The sequence below is a fragment of the Hemibagrus wyckioides genome, linkage group LG12 (genome assembly GCF_019097595.1).
Source record: "Hemibagrus wyckioides isolate EC202008001 linkage group LG12, SWU_Hwy_1.0, whole genome shotgun sequence".
Taxonomy (NCBI): Eukaryota; Metazoa; Chordata; class Actinopteri; order Siluriformes; family Bagridae; genus Hemibagrus; species Hemibagrus wyckioides.
The window spans coordinates 7741304-7759824 of record NC_080721.1 but is presented as its reverse complement, the minus strand read 5'-3'; the positions used below and the strand labels follow the sequence as shown (position 1 = coordinate 7759824).

Below are 18521 nucleotides of genomic sequence, written 5' to 3'. Positions count from 1 at the left end.
TAAGCCAAATCTGGTCTTAATCAACTGAGCAACAATAGTCCTATGATTATAATCATGGCCTCAAGCCTCTGGGAATCTTCAGTCCTCATTATTTAATCAGTAATTATCACAATCATGTCTCTTGGCCCTCATTACAATTGAATTCCACAGAGAAGGATAGGAAGTCCTATAAACTGACCTAATCAATTATGTCCCAATGCAAGGTCACATCAAGTGACTGACAATGTCCCAACCTCTGAGCTATCAAGATGAAGGAAAATGTAATTAAACCAAGAAGATCTCAGGTACAGGAAAGTGGATGTGTTTCCGGACAATCAGATCGGCTTCGGATTGGGTTCGGGCGATAGTGAGAGCGGGGAATCACTTAAAACGGACCATCTTTTAAATAAATAAATTGATAAAATTAGACTCAGTCTCTATTGGACTATTAAGATGAGTGCTCTTGGGCAGACTTCTGCATCTACAGATTTGTAAAGGATCAAGAAAAACAAAAGAAAATGATGGTCTGATTCCCACCTTTGCTGTCTGTGTGTGTGTGTGTGTGTGTTAACATGTTCTTCCCATGATTTGAAGTTTTCTCCAAAGGTCCAAAAGAATTGCCATCTCTAAATTGTCTGTAGTGTGTGAATGAGTCTGTGTGCAGGATTGTGCACTGGGATGGACTGGGACCCCATACAGGTTATCCCCCACCTTGTGCCCCATGCAAGTCCTCTGGGATAGACTCCAGGTTCCCCTTGACCATGTGTAGGATAAGTGCTACAGAAAAAATGGATGGAAAGCTAGATGGTATGTTAAGCCATATGCTATAGATAACTATACACAGTGCTGATGAATTCTCCAATATGATTGACCAGATGGTGTTGATTAATTTCCTTTAACTATAACCTATAATGGTACCTCATTTAGTTCCATCCATATCTAAAATGAGAAGCAGATTCCATAATGTCACAAAACATAATATTGGGTTTTTGATGCTGTATGCAATTCCTTTGGTACCTTTTACAAAATCTCATTGAATTAGTTCTCAGTCATGTCACATATGATCATGGGATTTATATAATAGCTGTATATTATCTAACCAGGAACAAGTGCTTTTTCCACTCATTTTTTTTTCTAGTTTACATGTCTGATGAGAGTGCACTTCAAAGCAGTTGGTCTGTGCATTCAGAGAAAGTGGATGGACTAAAACAAATAATAATAATAATAATAATAATAATAATAATAATAATAATAATAATAATAATAATAATAATAAAATAGTTAATAATGGCTCTACTACCTAAAAATAAAAATGCAGTGCTTTTAAAAAAAAGAAATTGACTTAAAAATAATATCAGGAAACACATATGACGTGAGAGAGGTAGGTGGTTTATGACAAAGTGAGGCAAAATACATCCCAAACATATTGCTTATAACCTTAAACACTACCATAGCCCTGTAGTTAATTTTAATATTATATGTCAGAATGGGGAAAATGTGATCATAGTGACTTTGATCACAGCATGGTTGCTGGTACCAGACAGGCTGGTTTGGGTGTTTCAGAAGCTGATGGTCTGAATAAACAGGAAGTAAAAACTATAATACTTCAAATAATCACTGTTTACAACTGAGCAGGAAAGCATCTCTGAATACAAAGCAGCAGAGTACATCAAGTTCCACTCATGTCAGCCAAGAACAGGTATCTGATACGACAATGGGCACAGACTCAGAAAACTGGCAGCTCATGCTGTTATATGTGTTATAGTTCAGAAATAATACACTGCCTCATTTTAAACAATATTTAACCTCAGAATTTTTTGCTTTTGCTTCTTTTCAGAACTTTACAATGACAATACGGACAATACCTTATGCTATTTTCAGGTAGCATTAAGTTATAATTGTTAATAAATAAAAACATTAAATACAGGCCAATCTGTTTACTATTTGTCCTTATCATTAAGGAAGTAGATTAAGAAGAATTAATCCTATTTCTAGGCTACTAGGCTTCTTGGCATAATCTGTGGGTAGATAGTAAATTATTTCTATAAATGAATGCTTAAAATAATTCATCTCATTTCCTAGTTAGATTTTATAAGGATCTCCCTGGGGGTACCTGCGGGGTTAGGGGTTGGATTCTCACCTACACCCTGTGTGTGTCCTGTGATGTGGATGCAGCTAGTCCAAGGTGTCTTACAAGTCAAGTTCCCTATGACCCTGTGAAGGATAAGTGATACAGAAACTAGAAGGATGGAAGGATGCTCTCCCATGGTAAGATTTCTATTTTAATGTCTTCTCACACAATCTCCAATGAGACGCAAATGTAAATGTATTGTATGTAAAGTTTAACAATTAGACAAATCCATCTAGAAGCTTCTGCGAAATACATACCAGCACACTACGGAGACTTGCATAAATGCAAGAGAGAGAACATTCTGACTACATGCAGCAGTAACTCATCATGTTCTGAGCTCCGTGACGCTTGGTGCTGCAGATGCTCTGGACATTGTTGAGCACTTATCACCCAGGCAATGTCTCTGAGTCTTGCCATCAGTCTAATTGCCATGTGGAAGCACTTGATACACGCCAGCTGCATCCTGAGACCGCTGCTCAGCACCCACATTTGTCAGTGCCTTCAGGGGCCGCTTTCACACCCAGATGAGCCGCGCTGCCAGTAGCCACCGGTTCACGCCAAACCTGGCCACTCACCGCAAATGTCTTTCACACACGCTGCCTGATCTGACCTTTCAGCCATTTCTCTTTATTCTTTAATGCTTTGTGTCTGTGTGTTTTTAATGTTGCATTCCTGCCTCATACACAGCCCAGGATGGGTCTAATTGAAAACCTTGCTGCTATGCAGTCATGGTGCCTACAGAGTTTGCTCCCCTACTTGGTCAACATCTGCCTAAACAATTGGGCATCGAGCCATGACAGCTGAGCAGCGTCATGCCAGCACACCGCTCAGCTGCCCCGGTCGTCTTTATCTGTCACTTCTCTTCTACAGAGCTATTAGGAAGTGGAAGTCTGTACCCTGTAATCTCCTGTGCTTTTGTCGTAGATTAGATGGTGTGAGTAGAAGTGAATGTGCGTGAGTGTGGGCCAAAGGTACAGCGTGGTGGATTAGACCCACTTGACCTCATGATTAGCAGCCTGTTTCTTAGAAAAGAGGGAGGAAAGAAAAAGGAAGGCAAATAAAGGAATGGAAAAAATCAAATAAGTAATCTGAATGCAGGTGTCCTCTTATGGATCCACTCACAGGCATCGAAAGCTTTCAATGCCAATCACTGGTACTATTTAGCCATGGGATTTCTATAACTGGATATAATAGACTTGCATAAAGTAATACAAAAAAAGATATGAACATACATAATCGTGTAGAATCTTTAAGTCACTCTAAACTGTGAGAGAATGTGACATGAAAACTTCTAGAGGTTTTACTTCATTCTGATCAATTTTCAGGTTTATTCAGAATACAGCTGGAGATAAAAAGGAAGAGTGCACTAAGTACAGAACACAAAATACAGATTTCATGTATGTGTGTCTTTTAAATTTTTACCTTTTTATGGGTTAATGTCGTGTGCAAGCGATCATGAATGACGTTAAACGCCTTAGTTGTAGTTCAGATAAAATCTTCCACCAACTAAGGAAGTCAATAATTCAATAATACTAAATATGTATTTCGTTTTTCCTTCACTGAATTTTTTGTCCCCTCTAAACTTCTTCTTGTAATTAAAGCCATGATATGCATGACAGCATATGCATCAGATCCAGGCTGTATCCTCCAGCGAAAAGTGGTCAGTTTACATGAGTTTCGAATAGTGAATCTGGGCAGGTGTGATTAATCCCTGCAGGCCCTATCGCTCCATGCTGGGACTTCGAAGGCTACCGGAGCCATTCACAACAGCATCCCATCAGCTCACTGCCTGAGTTATAGTGACATGCTCGGGCCATGGCGATGCAGTAGCAACGAGTGCACTGCAGATTTATGAAGGCAGATCTGTGGTGTCTTTTCTCCTGACCTCTCTGCTCGCTCGTACTTTTCTCCTTCTTAACAACTAAGCCTGTCAGGGGAACGACAATCTATCATGGCACAACAAGAACACAGACTCAGCATATGCTGAACTATATTTTTTATATATTCAGAACTGACAGGTTATTGTTTAAATGTATGGTTTTGGATCCTAAGTCATACAAACATCCAAATTATTTATGTATTAGGTATAGGCTCTGTTATATGTCTGCATAATGTTAATTAGCATAGGATTTGCTCAAGGCATAATCATAATGACTCATCCCAGGACTCTTATTCATAACATGATCATCAGGAATATCCTTTCAACACACTTAATACTGTTTGTCTTGACAGTACACAATGTAAGAGTGGAATGAAAGGGTTTCCTTTTCACTCTTCAAGATTTCTTCCTCATGTTTTCTCATGGAGCTTTTCCTTGCCACTCTCAGTTCTATCTAGCTTATTATGGACCTTATTCTATATCTAGATTTCAGTAAAAAAAAGACAAATGGACACATTAATGTAAATGTTTGCGCTAGTCAGAAGAGCTGAAACTTATATAATATGTAATATAATACAATCCAGGGTCCCTGGATTGGTCCTGATCCTGACTTTGTGGAGGTTCTGTGCATGTTCTTGTTATTTTCACATGAGTTTCCTCCATGCTTGTTTATGCTGGTAGGTATCTTGTCTATGTTACATAAATTGCCCCTAGGTATGGGTGAGTGTGTGAATGTGGGTATGTGTGGAGGGGATTTAATGGCATCGTAGCCAGTGTGTATTCCCCACACACAGCGTTCCTCGGATTGGCTCCAGACCCACTGTGACTCTGATAAAGCAGTTAGTGAAGATAATGTGATGAAACTGTTACAGATGTAATAAAATGTGATTAGCTCACATGAGGAAAAGTAACAAGAGAAAACTAAACTAAATTTCATTTAGAAAAAAGGAAACAGAGTAAATAATGAGAAAGGATGTATGAAAGAGTATAAGATGACGTGAGGAAAACAGATAAAGGAAAACAAGAAATGGAAGTGAAGGGAGAAATATGCTAATATCTTAGCAGCGTCCTTCCGGGAAAGAACCGTTACCATGGTCGCCTAGACACGCCCCACTTCAACACCTCCACTACTGACGTGTTAATAATTGTTCTATACGTTTAACATGAAATTCTGTGTTTTGTTGTCGGTTTTATTGTTTTGTGATTTATTTCACACGTTTCAAAAGTTACCCGTAGACAGAAATGGAAGTGCTAGAAAGTGCAGTGACACGCCGAGTTTCCGGTGGGAGGGAGCGCGTGCCAGAGCGCGCGATATAAAAGCCTTGCGCTGACTAGCGCGCAAAAAAGCTTCGGAGAGAGGTGTGGAGCGCGCGCCGTGTCGCTGTACGATCACCTCGACTTCACTGTCTCGCTCTCACACACACTCACACGCACACACACACACACACACACACACACACAGAAGTACCGAAACCTTCACTCTCCAGTGCGCACATAAATATGACCGCGCTTCACCATCCGTCCGGATTAACGCCCGTGTAAGCGTTCCTCTGCCGCACGCGCCCTCCAAGCCGCTAACTGTTCATCCGTCTTTCCCTCGTGGTTATGGGGTCCATCATGGCGTCTGCGTCTTAACTGGTGTGTAACGCGGATACCGGGTGGATCTATGTTCCTCGGAGACGAAGAAAGGTCGAAAGGAAATTAGCGGAAGTTTGAGATCGGGAAGGAGGATGCGGGCTGCGTGTTGGTGCGCCGTCTTTCTCCTCACACCGGCGCTGTGTCTGGTAAGGAAGTGCGCCTCTCACTCTCTCTTTTTCTCGCAATCTCTCTAACCACATATCTTTATTTCCCAGACTTTGTTTTTTTTTTATTCCTCTGAGAGGAAACTCAGCTTCATCAAAATCAAAGAGGAGAGATTTTGTCGTTTCTACTTTTCTACTTTTATGGAGCGTCTCCTCAAATTATGCAAATCATGCACATGCACATCTTGCAATGTGAACGCTTTTAAAAGACATTTAAACAACTTTCTGTCGTAGCCTGAAAGACTTTTCCAGAATATTTTACAGCTCCATCACCTAGAGAAACTGCTACCCTTCATTATTATTATTATTATTATTATTATTATTATTATTATTATTATTTTAATAACAATGATAGTAACAATAACAACAGTAATAATAAGAAGAATTTACAGGCTGCAGTCCTCCGATCTTAACCGTGTTAATAGTGTTATATTCCCATATTTAGCCACAAGGGGGCGCCATAATAAACAGAAACTCAGCTGTCCGCTCCATGACTTGGGCCGAGTGTGTTTCGGTGATTGAGCGACTGCATGAATCTTAGCAAATACACACACACAGACTTAACGCGGTTAATTATAACGTATTTAAAAGTGATACAAATTTACAAATACACAAATCGTTCATCTTTCGCAATGAATGCTGTTTTCTAAATGTTCTACAATTTATTTTTGTATTTGTTATATATTTCGTGATTGTTAGATTAAAAAAAGAGATGGGCTCAGCCACAATAATTTACAATTAAGAATGTCATTCAATGCTTTACGTGACATGTTATTTTGAACGCGAACACACACTTACCACTTTCAAAAATATTCATCGTGTCACAAAAACAAACTTTCCCCTGTTGTTCTGTTCATTTTATTTTTGTTTGTTTGTTTGTTTATTTATTTATTTATTTATTTTTAATGGGTAAGCCTAGCGTTTGAATTTGCGCTTTTGTTCTGGAAAGCATCCGATGACAGAACACACACACGCGCACACACACACACACACACAGGTTTGGGAAAAGTTGTATGGCATGCAGTGCCCGAGCGCTTTTGTGAACACGTTACGCATGAAGTAGGCCTGCATTCATATGTTTATTCCAAGAAGTCATTTTACGCAAACCAACACTACACCTGTGCATCGTTACATCGTTTGTTAATAATGCACATGTTTGAGCCGTTTGATTAATTCCATAAAACATGTTAAAGTGGCCTAATGAAAGAGGACCACATGCCAGAGCTCTGCTTGCGGAATTTCTCTTAATTAATGTCCAGAGATAAAAGAACAGAGATATATACAATATATTTCCTGTTTTAACAATGTGTTGGGTTACAGATATTATGTATAAGGTGAAAGGAATAATTAAATGTAATTCAAATAATAATAATAATAATAATAATAATAATAATAATAATAATAATAATAATAATTTTCCTTTCTTTCTTTCTTTCTTTCTTTCTTTCTTTCTTTCTTTCTTTCTTTCTTTCTTTCTTTCTGGAGATAATAAATAAATGGAAACAAAAGGTTAAAAGGTTACCATTTTAATTTCCGTCTCTTACTACATACTCTTAAATGTATACAGTTTTCCTCTATACACTGTAATATTACAAAAAAATATTACCAGGTAATTAGACATGTTTGTGTGTTTACGGTTTTTCAGGCTTTATCTAAATCTGGTAACACGAAGCCTCATTGATTAATGAGTGTTATAAATGTAGAAATCATAAAAAAACTAATCATAATCAGATAGGTTCAGAGGTAAAAACACAGACGGAGTTCTGAAAGACGGATTTCAGCACCACGGACAGTTCCGTTAAAACCTCGCGCCGGGCTTCTCTTTTCTGTTTTCTCTAGTTTACACCTAACCCTGTAAATAAGTCTAATCATTTATACTGTCTCTCTCTCTCTCTCTCTCTCTCTCTCTCTCTCTCTCATATATATATATATATATATATATATATATATATATATATATATATATATATATATATATACATACAGTGGTTACAGTCGTTGTTTACCAATTTTTTAATAGCCTAATGAAGGCGAGTGCATGTTCTCTAACATTGTCTTTAAATCCTTCATTGATTTCATGGGCAACTCCGTTCATGGTCAGACACCATTGTTGGAAATTAACGCGCCACACTGGTTTTACTGCAAATTCTAATGAACACACCCTGAATCTTGGAGTATCCTTGCCCCATACAATACACAGACATGTTTTTCAGGACATAGAGTGTCAGATTTCTGAAGATCTTAGACTCAAGACTTGTTGGTTTGAATTTATGTTTGCGGGAGTAGGATGAATAACAGGATATAAATATGAAATAATGCATGCAATTTTGCAGCATGTTATGTGTGTGTGCTCATACAGGCTACAATATAAAGGTTGTATGTAGAGCAAAGGCTGGGTGCATTACATCATTGCTTGTATCTAGAGTCATATATACACACACACTGCATTTACAGTACTACATGATGTCATTAAGACAGTCAGACAGCACTGAATTCCAGTTATAGCTAAGAGGATTGTCTTGGCTTTAGATTTAGGTAAACAGCTTTTGGAAACTGTAAATCAGACCTGAGCATTAGTATCATTTAAAGCAGCCTACAGAACGGAGAAGGCACTAGAGCCGGTCATAGGATCACAAACAGCATCGTAAAATCTGTCCCGACACGAGCACAGCATGTCGACAGAGTCACACTGCATTACTTACCCCAGGAAAAGTGAAAATCTTAGAGTCGTGCTTCGTGCTTCTTGGAGCGCTGCGGGTGTTTGGAGGTGCCGCTTAGCTGACTAGTTCCACTCCACTTAAGCCTCCATCGGAAACTCGGCGGCCGAGCTGCGCGCTAACCCACTCGAGCCTAATGCGAGGCCAAGCAGGTGTGAAATGACTTGTTCAAGTAAAACCGCTCAGCCTTTTGTCCATTAAACCTGCCTCGTGCTTCAGAAAGTTCAAGCACTTCTCCATCATCGCACACTTTCTCACAGAACTCACACTGCCCGGGTTAAGAAGAAACGACAAATCATTCCCTAGGGAAGAGGATATTAATTACAACCAGCAGTACAGGTACTTTTGTTAAGTCTTTAATGCTGAAAAAAGGGCTGACTCATGATTCCGATGAAAATTTTTAACCATAAATGGTAGAAAGCCAACAGTAAAATATCTGGAGCCAACAGTTTGTTTCACAGTAAATGTACAAACATCAATGACGAAAAATATTTTCTTGTTGTTGAAAACCGAGATCATTTTTGAGCTAAGGAACGATTAAGTTAAGCGTGTGTTTGCCATTCGTCATTAATGCAAGAGTTTTAATGTAAGCTCAGCTGAAGAAATCCATGATTTCAGAAAGGATAGTGGTCCGCTTTAGACACCAGGGCCAATACGACAATCGTCAATTATGTCACAATACACTTTTCTGAGATATCATGGATATCTCTTTTTGTTCAAGTAGTTTTAAAACAATTACAGCCTGACAAGAAGGAGCTGTACTTAATCATATATATTTGTTTTAAAAAAAATAATTATAATAAAAAAAAAACATTTTGTTAAATGTTTGTTATATCTGTATAGGTATTATATTTATTTACATAAACATCTATTTTCTATGATATTTAATTTTTTATTTATTTTCTTTATTTATTTAAGTATTATTATTTTAAATACAAGATATACATTCATTATAAATCTGTTCATTTATTATAGTAAACAAATGTATTATTTGTTACTTTTGCTGTTGTCAGTCTGTGAGCAGACCTACAGTATATATATATATATATATATATCTTGATGCACATCATGTACCATAGAAATCGCAGAAGAAGCTTGATTTGTTTTTTTTTTAATCACATCAGCCACCTTTACACTCATTCAACACACCGTCTATCATCAACCAGCCTGACGACTAAATTCCAAACAATATGACAACAGTTTATCCTTGTGGATGTTTAGTAAACACACTGTATATGATACAGACTGTCAGTTTGTCCTTTTTTTTTACATTTCTCTCTCGACTCGTCCTATTTATATTTATATCCCAAAGAACGATAAAGACAGATCCACCAAGTTGTCAATATTAATCCGTATTTTCCAAACTTTGTATCCTCCAGAGATTTTCATATTTTTGTCTCGTACACACACACACACACACACACACACACACACATTAAGCCTGATTGACATTAAGCTCCGAATTGACACTGAGACGCAGGGAGGAGTGTGTTCAAGTAAGATGGCGGGAGAAGGAAGAGCAGAGGCATGTTTAATCTCTGTGTAGAATGACATAAGCTGTCTTCAAACACTGGAGAGTGCGCGCACACACACACACACACACACACACACAAAGACCCACACACAAAGACACACACTGACACACTATCTTCATTCCACAGTCCATTGATCAGAGGTCTGTATTGAGGTTAAGGACATTTGCATGATGTTACTGCATCTCCAGTGAAGGTAATGACATCATCAGCGGCACTGTCGGATCATCAAACTAGCATTAAAAGAGCGTTAGCAGTCGTCAAACTCAGGCCAAGCATAACTACACCATATAGGTGACATACATACTTTAGGTGTGAATGAACACACACACACACACACACACAGTATGGAATGCTGACAACTTGTACACCGAGTTGCCAGATTTTAATTACGCCTACGTGATCTATTAATAATCAGGCAACTCAGTGTAAATTAACTGAGATGTGTGTGTGTGTGTGTGTGTGTGTGTGTGTGTGCGCTCCATACACAAAAGTCATATGAACGTCACATTATTCACATGAGGAATCTACTGAACAAGGTGGACTTCTATATTTTCATGCGTGCCTTCCTTCCTTCCTTCCTTTGCTCGTTCCTTCCTTCCTTCCTTCCTTCCTTCCTTCCTTCCTCTTTCCAAATGGTTCCATTATTTTCCCATTATTGTTTATTCATCCATTCTCTATTACTCTCATTTTATTTTGTCAAATGACTCATTGTCACATTATGTTTTTAATGATTCATTTATTTTCAGTATGTTTACACAATTCATCTGTTTTATGATTCTTTCTTTCTTTCTTTCTTTCTTTCTTTCTTTCTTTCTTTCTTTCTTTCTTTCTTTCTTTCTACAACTGGTTCATCTACATGATTATTTATTTATTTATTCATATTTTCTCACACATTTATTTGATGTGTTCCAGTTGACTAACCCTCAAGTGGTTTCATTTCCTTCTTCCACATGATGCCAGATGTTTACTGGACTTCACCTATACACTCTCAGGACATATACAGAAATGCACCGCAGGCCTTTGTGTAATTACATAATCCTGTGGTGGATGTGATCACATGCAAGGCATACATGTGTGTCTGAATATTAAAACCCCTAAATTTAGTGGTTGAATCTGATTTGGGTTAGAGATTAAGATTAGGTTTAATTAGTTTACATCCATGCATGTGTCGACTCTAAGGGCCATGGATGTAAAAAGGTGTCTTAAGTATTAAGTCTAGATTTAGATATGGCTTTAGGATTAATTACACAATAGAGTTTACACAATAATAAATGTGTGTGAGAGGAGATTGGTGTAAAATTTCACTCTATTCTGAGAAACTGGTCCACAATCCACCTCCCCAGCGTGACACCTACACACACTGCTCTCTAAAAATGCCAACTCCTTTAAACTTTTAGAACCGGGCATGTACCAGCTCTTCATTTATGCTGATTCATTATAGACAGGACATTCAAAAACTTCTGAAACTCTCTTTCATAAAACCAAGCTGGCATATCAGTCTTTAATTCATTCACGCTTCTCATCGTTCCACCATTTATTTCAATTCCATGCTTGAAGAAATTCTAGTTCAGCATTGAAGAGTTCATTGTCCTTTTTGAAGAAACTCCATTGTGCTGAATCCGGTGTAATAATTCGAAGTCATAAGGTCAGTGCTGTACGGTGGATACGAGAACTTCTCAGCTAAACTCCTGCATCACCAGTTTGGGGAATTTTAAAGATGCATTTTTTTTTTGTTTTTTAGCAGGTGTGCTAATATTGCATCATATGCACATTTTGGGATAAACTCAGTATTATAATTGGCTGATGCATCAAGAATTCGTTCTTAAATTTACTGTTTTCTGAAGAGTAAAGCATTCAGCTGGATTTAACCACCTGAGACTGACTTTTATGCATCCCTCATGTCTGTCCTATCGATATCACCACACACACACACACACACACACACACAGATAGATAGAGGGAGAAATTCAGGACGCTTCATGGCACGGAGGCAACACAAGTCCGGGCTGATTAATGACCGTAGTCTCTGCTAGACTCTTCTCCTGAATTTCAATCACGCTCACAGGTCAGGGATATGAGTGCACTTGAACCACTGAACAGCAGAGGATGTGGGAGATCACACTCCACACCGACCTGAACTAGCTCTCCATGGGCAAATTTTTTCCCAACCTCTCTATATATAGAAGCACTCGTGTCAGGATACTGACTTGTTAAGACAAAACCGGATGATGATTATGAGAAAAGAGCCTTCTTTATATCCTGAATACGATGAATAAGAAACATGTCATATAATCGGTTCTGTGTTATATTGTAATGTTCAACACGGTATTGTCATTGTTGTCATGGTGGAAAACCCGAACATCAACACATCAAGCTCGCTCAGTACCAGAGACACTGCTGAGACTCGAAACTTCCCTTTGTGTGTGTAAGAAGCTGGAACGGGAGAGACGAGAGCGAAATATCGGCGCCGTAAACATCAGTCAGACAACAGCAGTGATGGATTACTCCATGTTTGGACAAATGTCTGCTGTCATTTATTCAGGCTGAACGAGATTCATTTTCTATGCCGCAGTTCTCCATGTGTGTAAGAACAGGAGATATTTTCATTTAAATAAAAATAGCACAAAGTATCGTATTGTTATTAGGACAATGGTTTACCAGAAAATACTATAATAAGATTCTAACCTTGGTCTATTCTTTTACCTCTCGAGTAACGAATTTGTCAAATTAACCCCCCCCACAACTCCACTATCAATAGATGTCTGCTCACAGAAAAAAAAACAATTGTACCCAACATGCAGCACAGTCTATTTGATAAATATCAATGTTCTCTCACAAGCTTATCAACATATGGAACTTTCACTCGAACACTGAATTGTGTTGCCACATTCTACACCAAAACAATTAAACCACACCCACCTTTACTACTACATTATTTTAATAAATTTGCACAAAAGTATTCGACCTTTTTAGAAAATAAATACGTGTGTGCTACATGTTTAACATTTGTGCTATTCTTCATACATGATTAGACCTACTGGATTCAAGAAATGCCCAGTTTAAGAGGGGAAAGTTACTGGTATTCAGAATTGGGTTACGCATGTACTTAAGTCTTTAGGCGTCCCCATTCAGATTATACAAAACACCTGGCTGTGGTTCATGCCTGTGAGGATAACAGATTCTTTTTATTCTTCCAATAATTCTCTAGACCATCACATTTAAACACAAGCACAAGCAATTGGCAAACCTTAAAAACCTAAATAAAAAAAAACAAGCGTAGAAAATAAGGACTAAAGACTAGTACAAGACTAATACACTGATATATAAATGATTCTGCTCTAAATACGGCCCTAAACATGCAGAAATAGACACAAAATCTCACCTTTATGTGCAACCCAGGAACAGCTAATTAGATATCAGCTGACCTTCAGGTCAACAATCTTTATGAGCCAATAAAATGTGCTGATGGTTTGATTATTTTATTGCAGCCACAGTGATTGATTGTCTCATAAATATGGCGTTGTTTTGTTGGTGGTCACATCACATATGTGAGTTTATGTATCTGATGTTATCAAATTTATGGGTGTGGGACATTTCACAAAAGAGACCTGGATGATCCTGTAAGTCACTTTGAACCAAAAAATAGATAAAATCTTAGAACCGTGCAGTAATGTGAATGTAGCCTTCAAGATGGTGAGAGAGAGAGAGAGAGAGAGAAGACTGGGGTCCAACCAATATTGAAATTCTTCAGTACAGACTTAATCCTGAGCATGTTTGATTAGCTTAAGGGTTATACATTTCCAATTGGAAAGCAAGTTGAAAGTTTGACTGGGGCTGCAGGGATAATCACACAGCACTGGCCATGAATATTTATGTCTCACCTTAATGTAGATTTTCAAAATTGAGCCAGAACTATAACTTAGAGCGATCTGAAAAGCAGACATCATTAATAACACCAGCGTGCACACTCGTGTTTATCCACACTCTCTCATTAATCCTGCGCGACAGAATGAACAGAAAATCTTTGATGAATGCTCGATATGATGGACTTTTATTGTAAAAAGCGCTGCGGACAAAGATGTTTTCATTACCAATGTTTAAAAGCATGACAGCTTATTAACCACCTCCTGCAATCACAGAATTGATTTTGTTGTACAGTTTCCTTCACCTAAATAATGTTTCATTAGATGGGAAAATCCCACAAGCTGATTAAATTGGCTATTATAATGACAGATAGAGCTGGGAACGAGCCTCACTTTACAGCCTTGATATCATTAAAATTAATTTTTGAATTTTAATAGAAATGAATGGCTTCTAATAAGCTTCTTTTTTGAAAGCATTTGGATGTATTATACTCTTGAAATGCTGTAGTGACAAAAACAGACATAAAAAAAATGCCAAAAGTGGACAGAACGTGTCCCCAGACTTTACAGGTTATGCCACTGGTTACACGAATGGCGGACTATCAGACAGTCAAGAGATTCGTTGCTTAAGTTTAAGAAGGAAGTTTAAGAAGTTTCATTTCTCAAAGTGGATACAAGGAACTAGATCTTTATTTGCGGAATTGGTTGCAAGAGCATTTACACAAGACGTGTATTCAATTCCATTCTATTCACTTAGGACAAAATTCAATTCAATTCAATTCAACTGTATTTGTGTAGTGCTTTTAACAATGGACATTGTCTCAAAGCAGCTTTACAGAACATAAGAAACATAGTACAAAAAGTTCAAGATTAATATCAATATTTGTATTAATCCCTAATGAGCAAGCCCGAGGCGACTGCGGCAAGGAAAAACTCCCTTAGATGGTAAGAGGAGGTAACCTTGAGAGGAACCAGAATCAAAAGGGAACCTCATCCTCATTTGGGTGACAACGGAGACTGTGAATTACCAGAAACAATGGAGAGTGTGAATATAAAATATGTCCATTTCTACATTCATATACAGACAGGTGGAGTAACAAGGAGCTCCTGAGCAACTCATAAATTAGCTCAACATCATGAGCTCTTAAAAAAACAAAAAACTTTGTATGTCTCTATTGTTGCTAATGCACTGCACTATAATGGCTGAGCTGCTTTACTGGAAGATTTAGTGCATTTAGTGCATACTATTTAACACCGTCACCATTAGTCATTAGTCATTTTGTTGTGTTCAGCCATCTGTATGCTTTGCCTTTTATGGAATTTCGCAGCTGCCATTAATTGTAACTGTGCCATGAGCATGATAGTAATTTAAGAGTGATTCAGTTTCTGTTAAAATATATATGTGTGGATGAAGAAAATATGTGTTATTGAACTTTTGTAAACCTGGTGGGAAATTTGAGTTCAATAGACTGATAAATGAGGCCCAGTTATGGTTTCAATAGCCAAAGATCCTATACAAGACAGAAGTTTCTGGAACACTTATATTGCATATATATTGTATATATAGTCTGTAAGAACATCTGGGACTGGTTTGTCCATATGAAGACAATTTCTGACTTGTTTTAAAGGCGTAGAAACCTTCTAGTGCATACCTGGAGCTACAGATCACATGATACACGCGACATAACATACATACACACACGCTACAGTACACGGAAATTAAACTACTGATTTCGATGCTATCACAGGGACAAGGATGTGAATCTGATGCTAGTTTGCTAAATCTCAGACACAAAACTAACGATTACAACAGGTTTATTTTTATGTTGCCAGATTGTAGCTTACTAATATTTTGAAACATAAGAAAACTGGGTTTTAAAATAATGAACAATACTAAGTCATTAGTTAAAATTAACCATATAATTAATGCAAAGATAATACAATTTTTTTTAAGTTGCTTTTATTCAAGACTTTAGTAACAGTTGTTAATGTTACTAGTTATTATAGTAATATAGGCAGATGTAATATACTTTCAATATCAGGTAGCGACTGAGGAAAATTATGATAGAAATGAAGACTCACTCCTGATTCATATTCAACCTGTGCACCAGGCCAAATGGGGATAATAAATTTCCTCGTTTTCTTCTGAGGACGTCTAAAACTAGCTGCTGAAAGGTTCTATGGAAAAAAATAGCACATCATATTACTGAACTTCTTTTGCAAATATATATATATTTCCCAAAATTCCCTAAAAATCTTTTTTCTGCTCCACGTAAGCATCCTTAGTGAGTATCCAAGGATACCTTAAAAGCTTTTTACTAAGAAATGGTTACAACAAACCTTCAAGCATTTTTCCCCAAAGTGGAACAATTTTGACTAAATAACAATTAATGGTTAGTTTTGTGGAGGGAAACGAAAATGCAAATGCGTGAACATTTGTCTTCTGTATTCGGTTTATTGGCTTTTGTAAGGTCTTTGTGTTTTCCTCTGTGTAGAGTCAGGAGCTCACAGGAGCATTGACTTATCTCACACAAGGCAGCCTTTATCTCAGGAAAACAAATGCTTCACTTCCTAAGAAAATACCGTCTGCTTAGGCATTCTCCCACTGAAGAGGATGTAGGGGTAGTGAGATTTTGAATTATCCATGATAACAGGAGTGTGTGTAATTTCATCAAAGCCTTGTGTCTGTGGAAAAACGAGGTCGGGAACAAAATCTGGGATTGTTTATTCATGTACTTCCTGTCAGTTTTTTTTATTTATTTATTTATTTATTGTAGCTCTCGTGGTGAAATCAACTGCTAATCCAGTATCACCAGGATGTCTATAATAGCACCCTGCCAAAAAGAAAAAGAAAAAGGGGGGCTAATGACAAAGCCATGGGTAATAAAACAGGCATAATATAAATCATGTGAAGACTAGAATGCTGTGTTAAACCTAGATACATCAAATAGTAAACTGAGATATTGTTTAATTTTACATCAAACAGTGTTATTGATACAGTTCTATATTTTAGCCAGATATGTCATTAGTTTTGAATGAACAATTTTGTCGGAGGCACAGTGAATTGGTGGTTAGCATGTTTGTCTCGCATCTCCAGGGTTGGGGGTTCGATTCCTGCCTCCACCTCATGCGTGTTCTTTCCGTGCTTCAGAGGTTTCCTCCGGATTCCTCCCCCGTGCATCTCTAAATTGTCTATATTGTGTGAAAAGGTGTGTGTGTGTGTGAGAGAGAGAGATTGTGCCCTGCAATAGATTGACACTTGGATTGACACTACGGTGTCCCTAGCCTTGTGGCCTGAGTCCCCTGGTATAATCTCCAGACTCGGCGTGATCCAGCAGAACAAAAAGTGAATGGATGGATATTTTCTGCAATGTTAAAACAAGTTGATAGCTATGGCTAGCTATAACTCTGATAAACATTGATAACTAAAGCCTTCACGAATACAAAGAAGAACACGGTGCTTATTATATCATAAACAGTTGGAATGAAAAGTAACCTGCTGTATTTCTTTGGCTCAAATGAAATGGCTGTGTGTTAATGTATCAGTTGTTATTCGGTTGAACATGTGACCTGCGATACAATATTTGACAATCTTTGCCCGCTGCCTTTGATTCCAGAACATGCTTCAACTTCATCTCCACTTACCCTTTAAGTGTTTAGTGCACAGGAGACTTGGATAAACATTACTGTTTTAATCATTGAGTGAACTTATTTTGAAATGAATCACGTTCTAGTCCAGAAAAGAAAACCCACATATAACAGACCTCATAAATGTTATTCATGCATGCCACTGAATCCATCAATAAAAAGCAATAAGCTATTTTTTTTTTTTTTTACATTCTACTGGACAATTGGGACATAAACAATTTGACCAATCAGAATCCTCATCCCGACAAGTTACTTGAATGTCATTATTGCATTTCATAGCTGAGCCTGTTAGATTTCTTATTGATTTCTAGAATTTCTTCCTCCGTGACAACACAGAGGATTTAGGACTTTGATTGACAGTTGCCAGTCATTGTCAAGATAAGTTTCACCCTCTTGTCTGAAGCTTTAAATTTGTGGAGACTGATGTCAATCATGCTTTTGGAACTGAATGACTTCCCCTGACTCTCACCCCTTCTTTCTCTCTCTCTCTCTCTGAAATCTTCCTTTGCCTCCATTTTTCTTCCCAACACTAAACATGTGTGCCAGTATGGATGTGTGTGAAAGTCAAAAAGCTGAAGCAATAAAAACACCTAAATAATAGTGGTGTAAAAATAAAGCGCGTTGTATTGTTTGAGATGAACAATACATTCAACAGACTGCATAATGAAGCAGGCTAGTCATCATAAAATAGAGTTTCTATTCGGGTGAGGTGTAATAAAAATGTAATCAAACTTAAAAAGGAGTCTCAAATCAGAAAAGGCTACGAAAACAAATAAGCTAAGAACACTCGCATGAATATTAGCCCTCTAATATTTTAAAACTATGTAATAAATTAAAAATGGAAATCTAAGGCTCATGAAGCAATGCTTATTTTTCTGTATTGAAGAGTGTATTGTATTGAGACACCACTGGATCATATAGAACAGTGTGTATAGATACAGCCTTGCTACACAAAGATCATCACTGT

General features: G+C 37.6%; 1 protein-coding gene across 1 annotated transcript in view; it reads left to right on the top strand.

The window, feature by feature from the left end:
- The first annotated feature begins 5346 nt into the window (after nucleotides 1–5346).
- Nucleotides 5347–18521, top strand: part of nxph1 (neurexophilin 1) — a 35641-nt gene continuing 22466 nt past the window's right edge. The window contains exon 1 of the mRNA XM_058404854.1: nucleotides 5347–5773. Within this exon, the coding sequence (XP_058260837.1) occupies nucleotides 5720–5773 (54 nt within the window). The 5' untranslated portion in view covers nucleotides 5347–5719. The remainder of the gene's footprint in view (nucleotides 5774–18521) is intronic.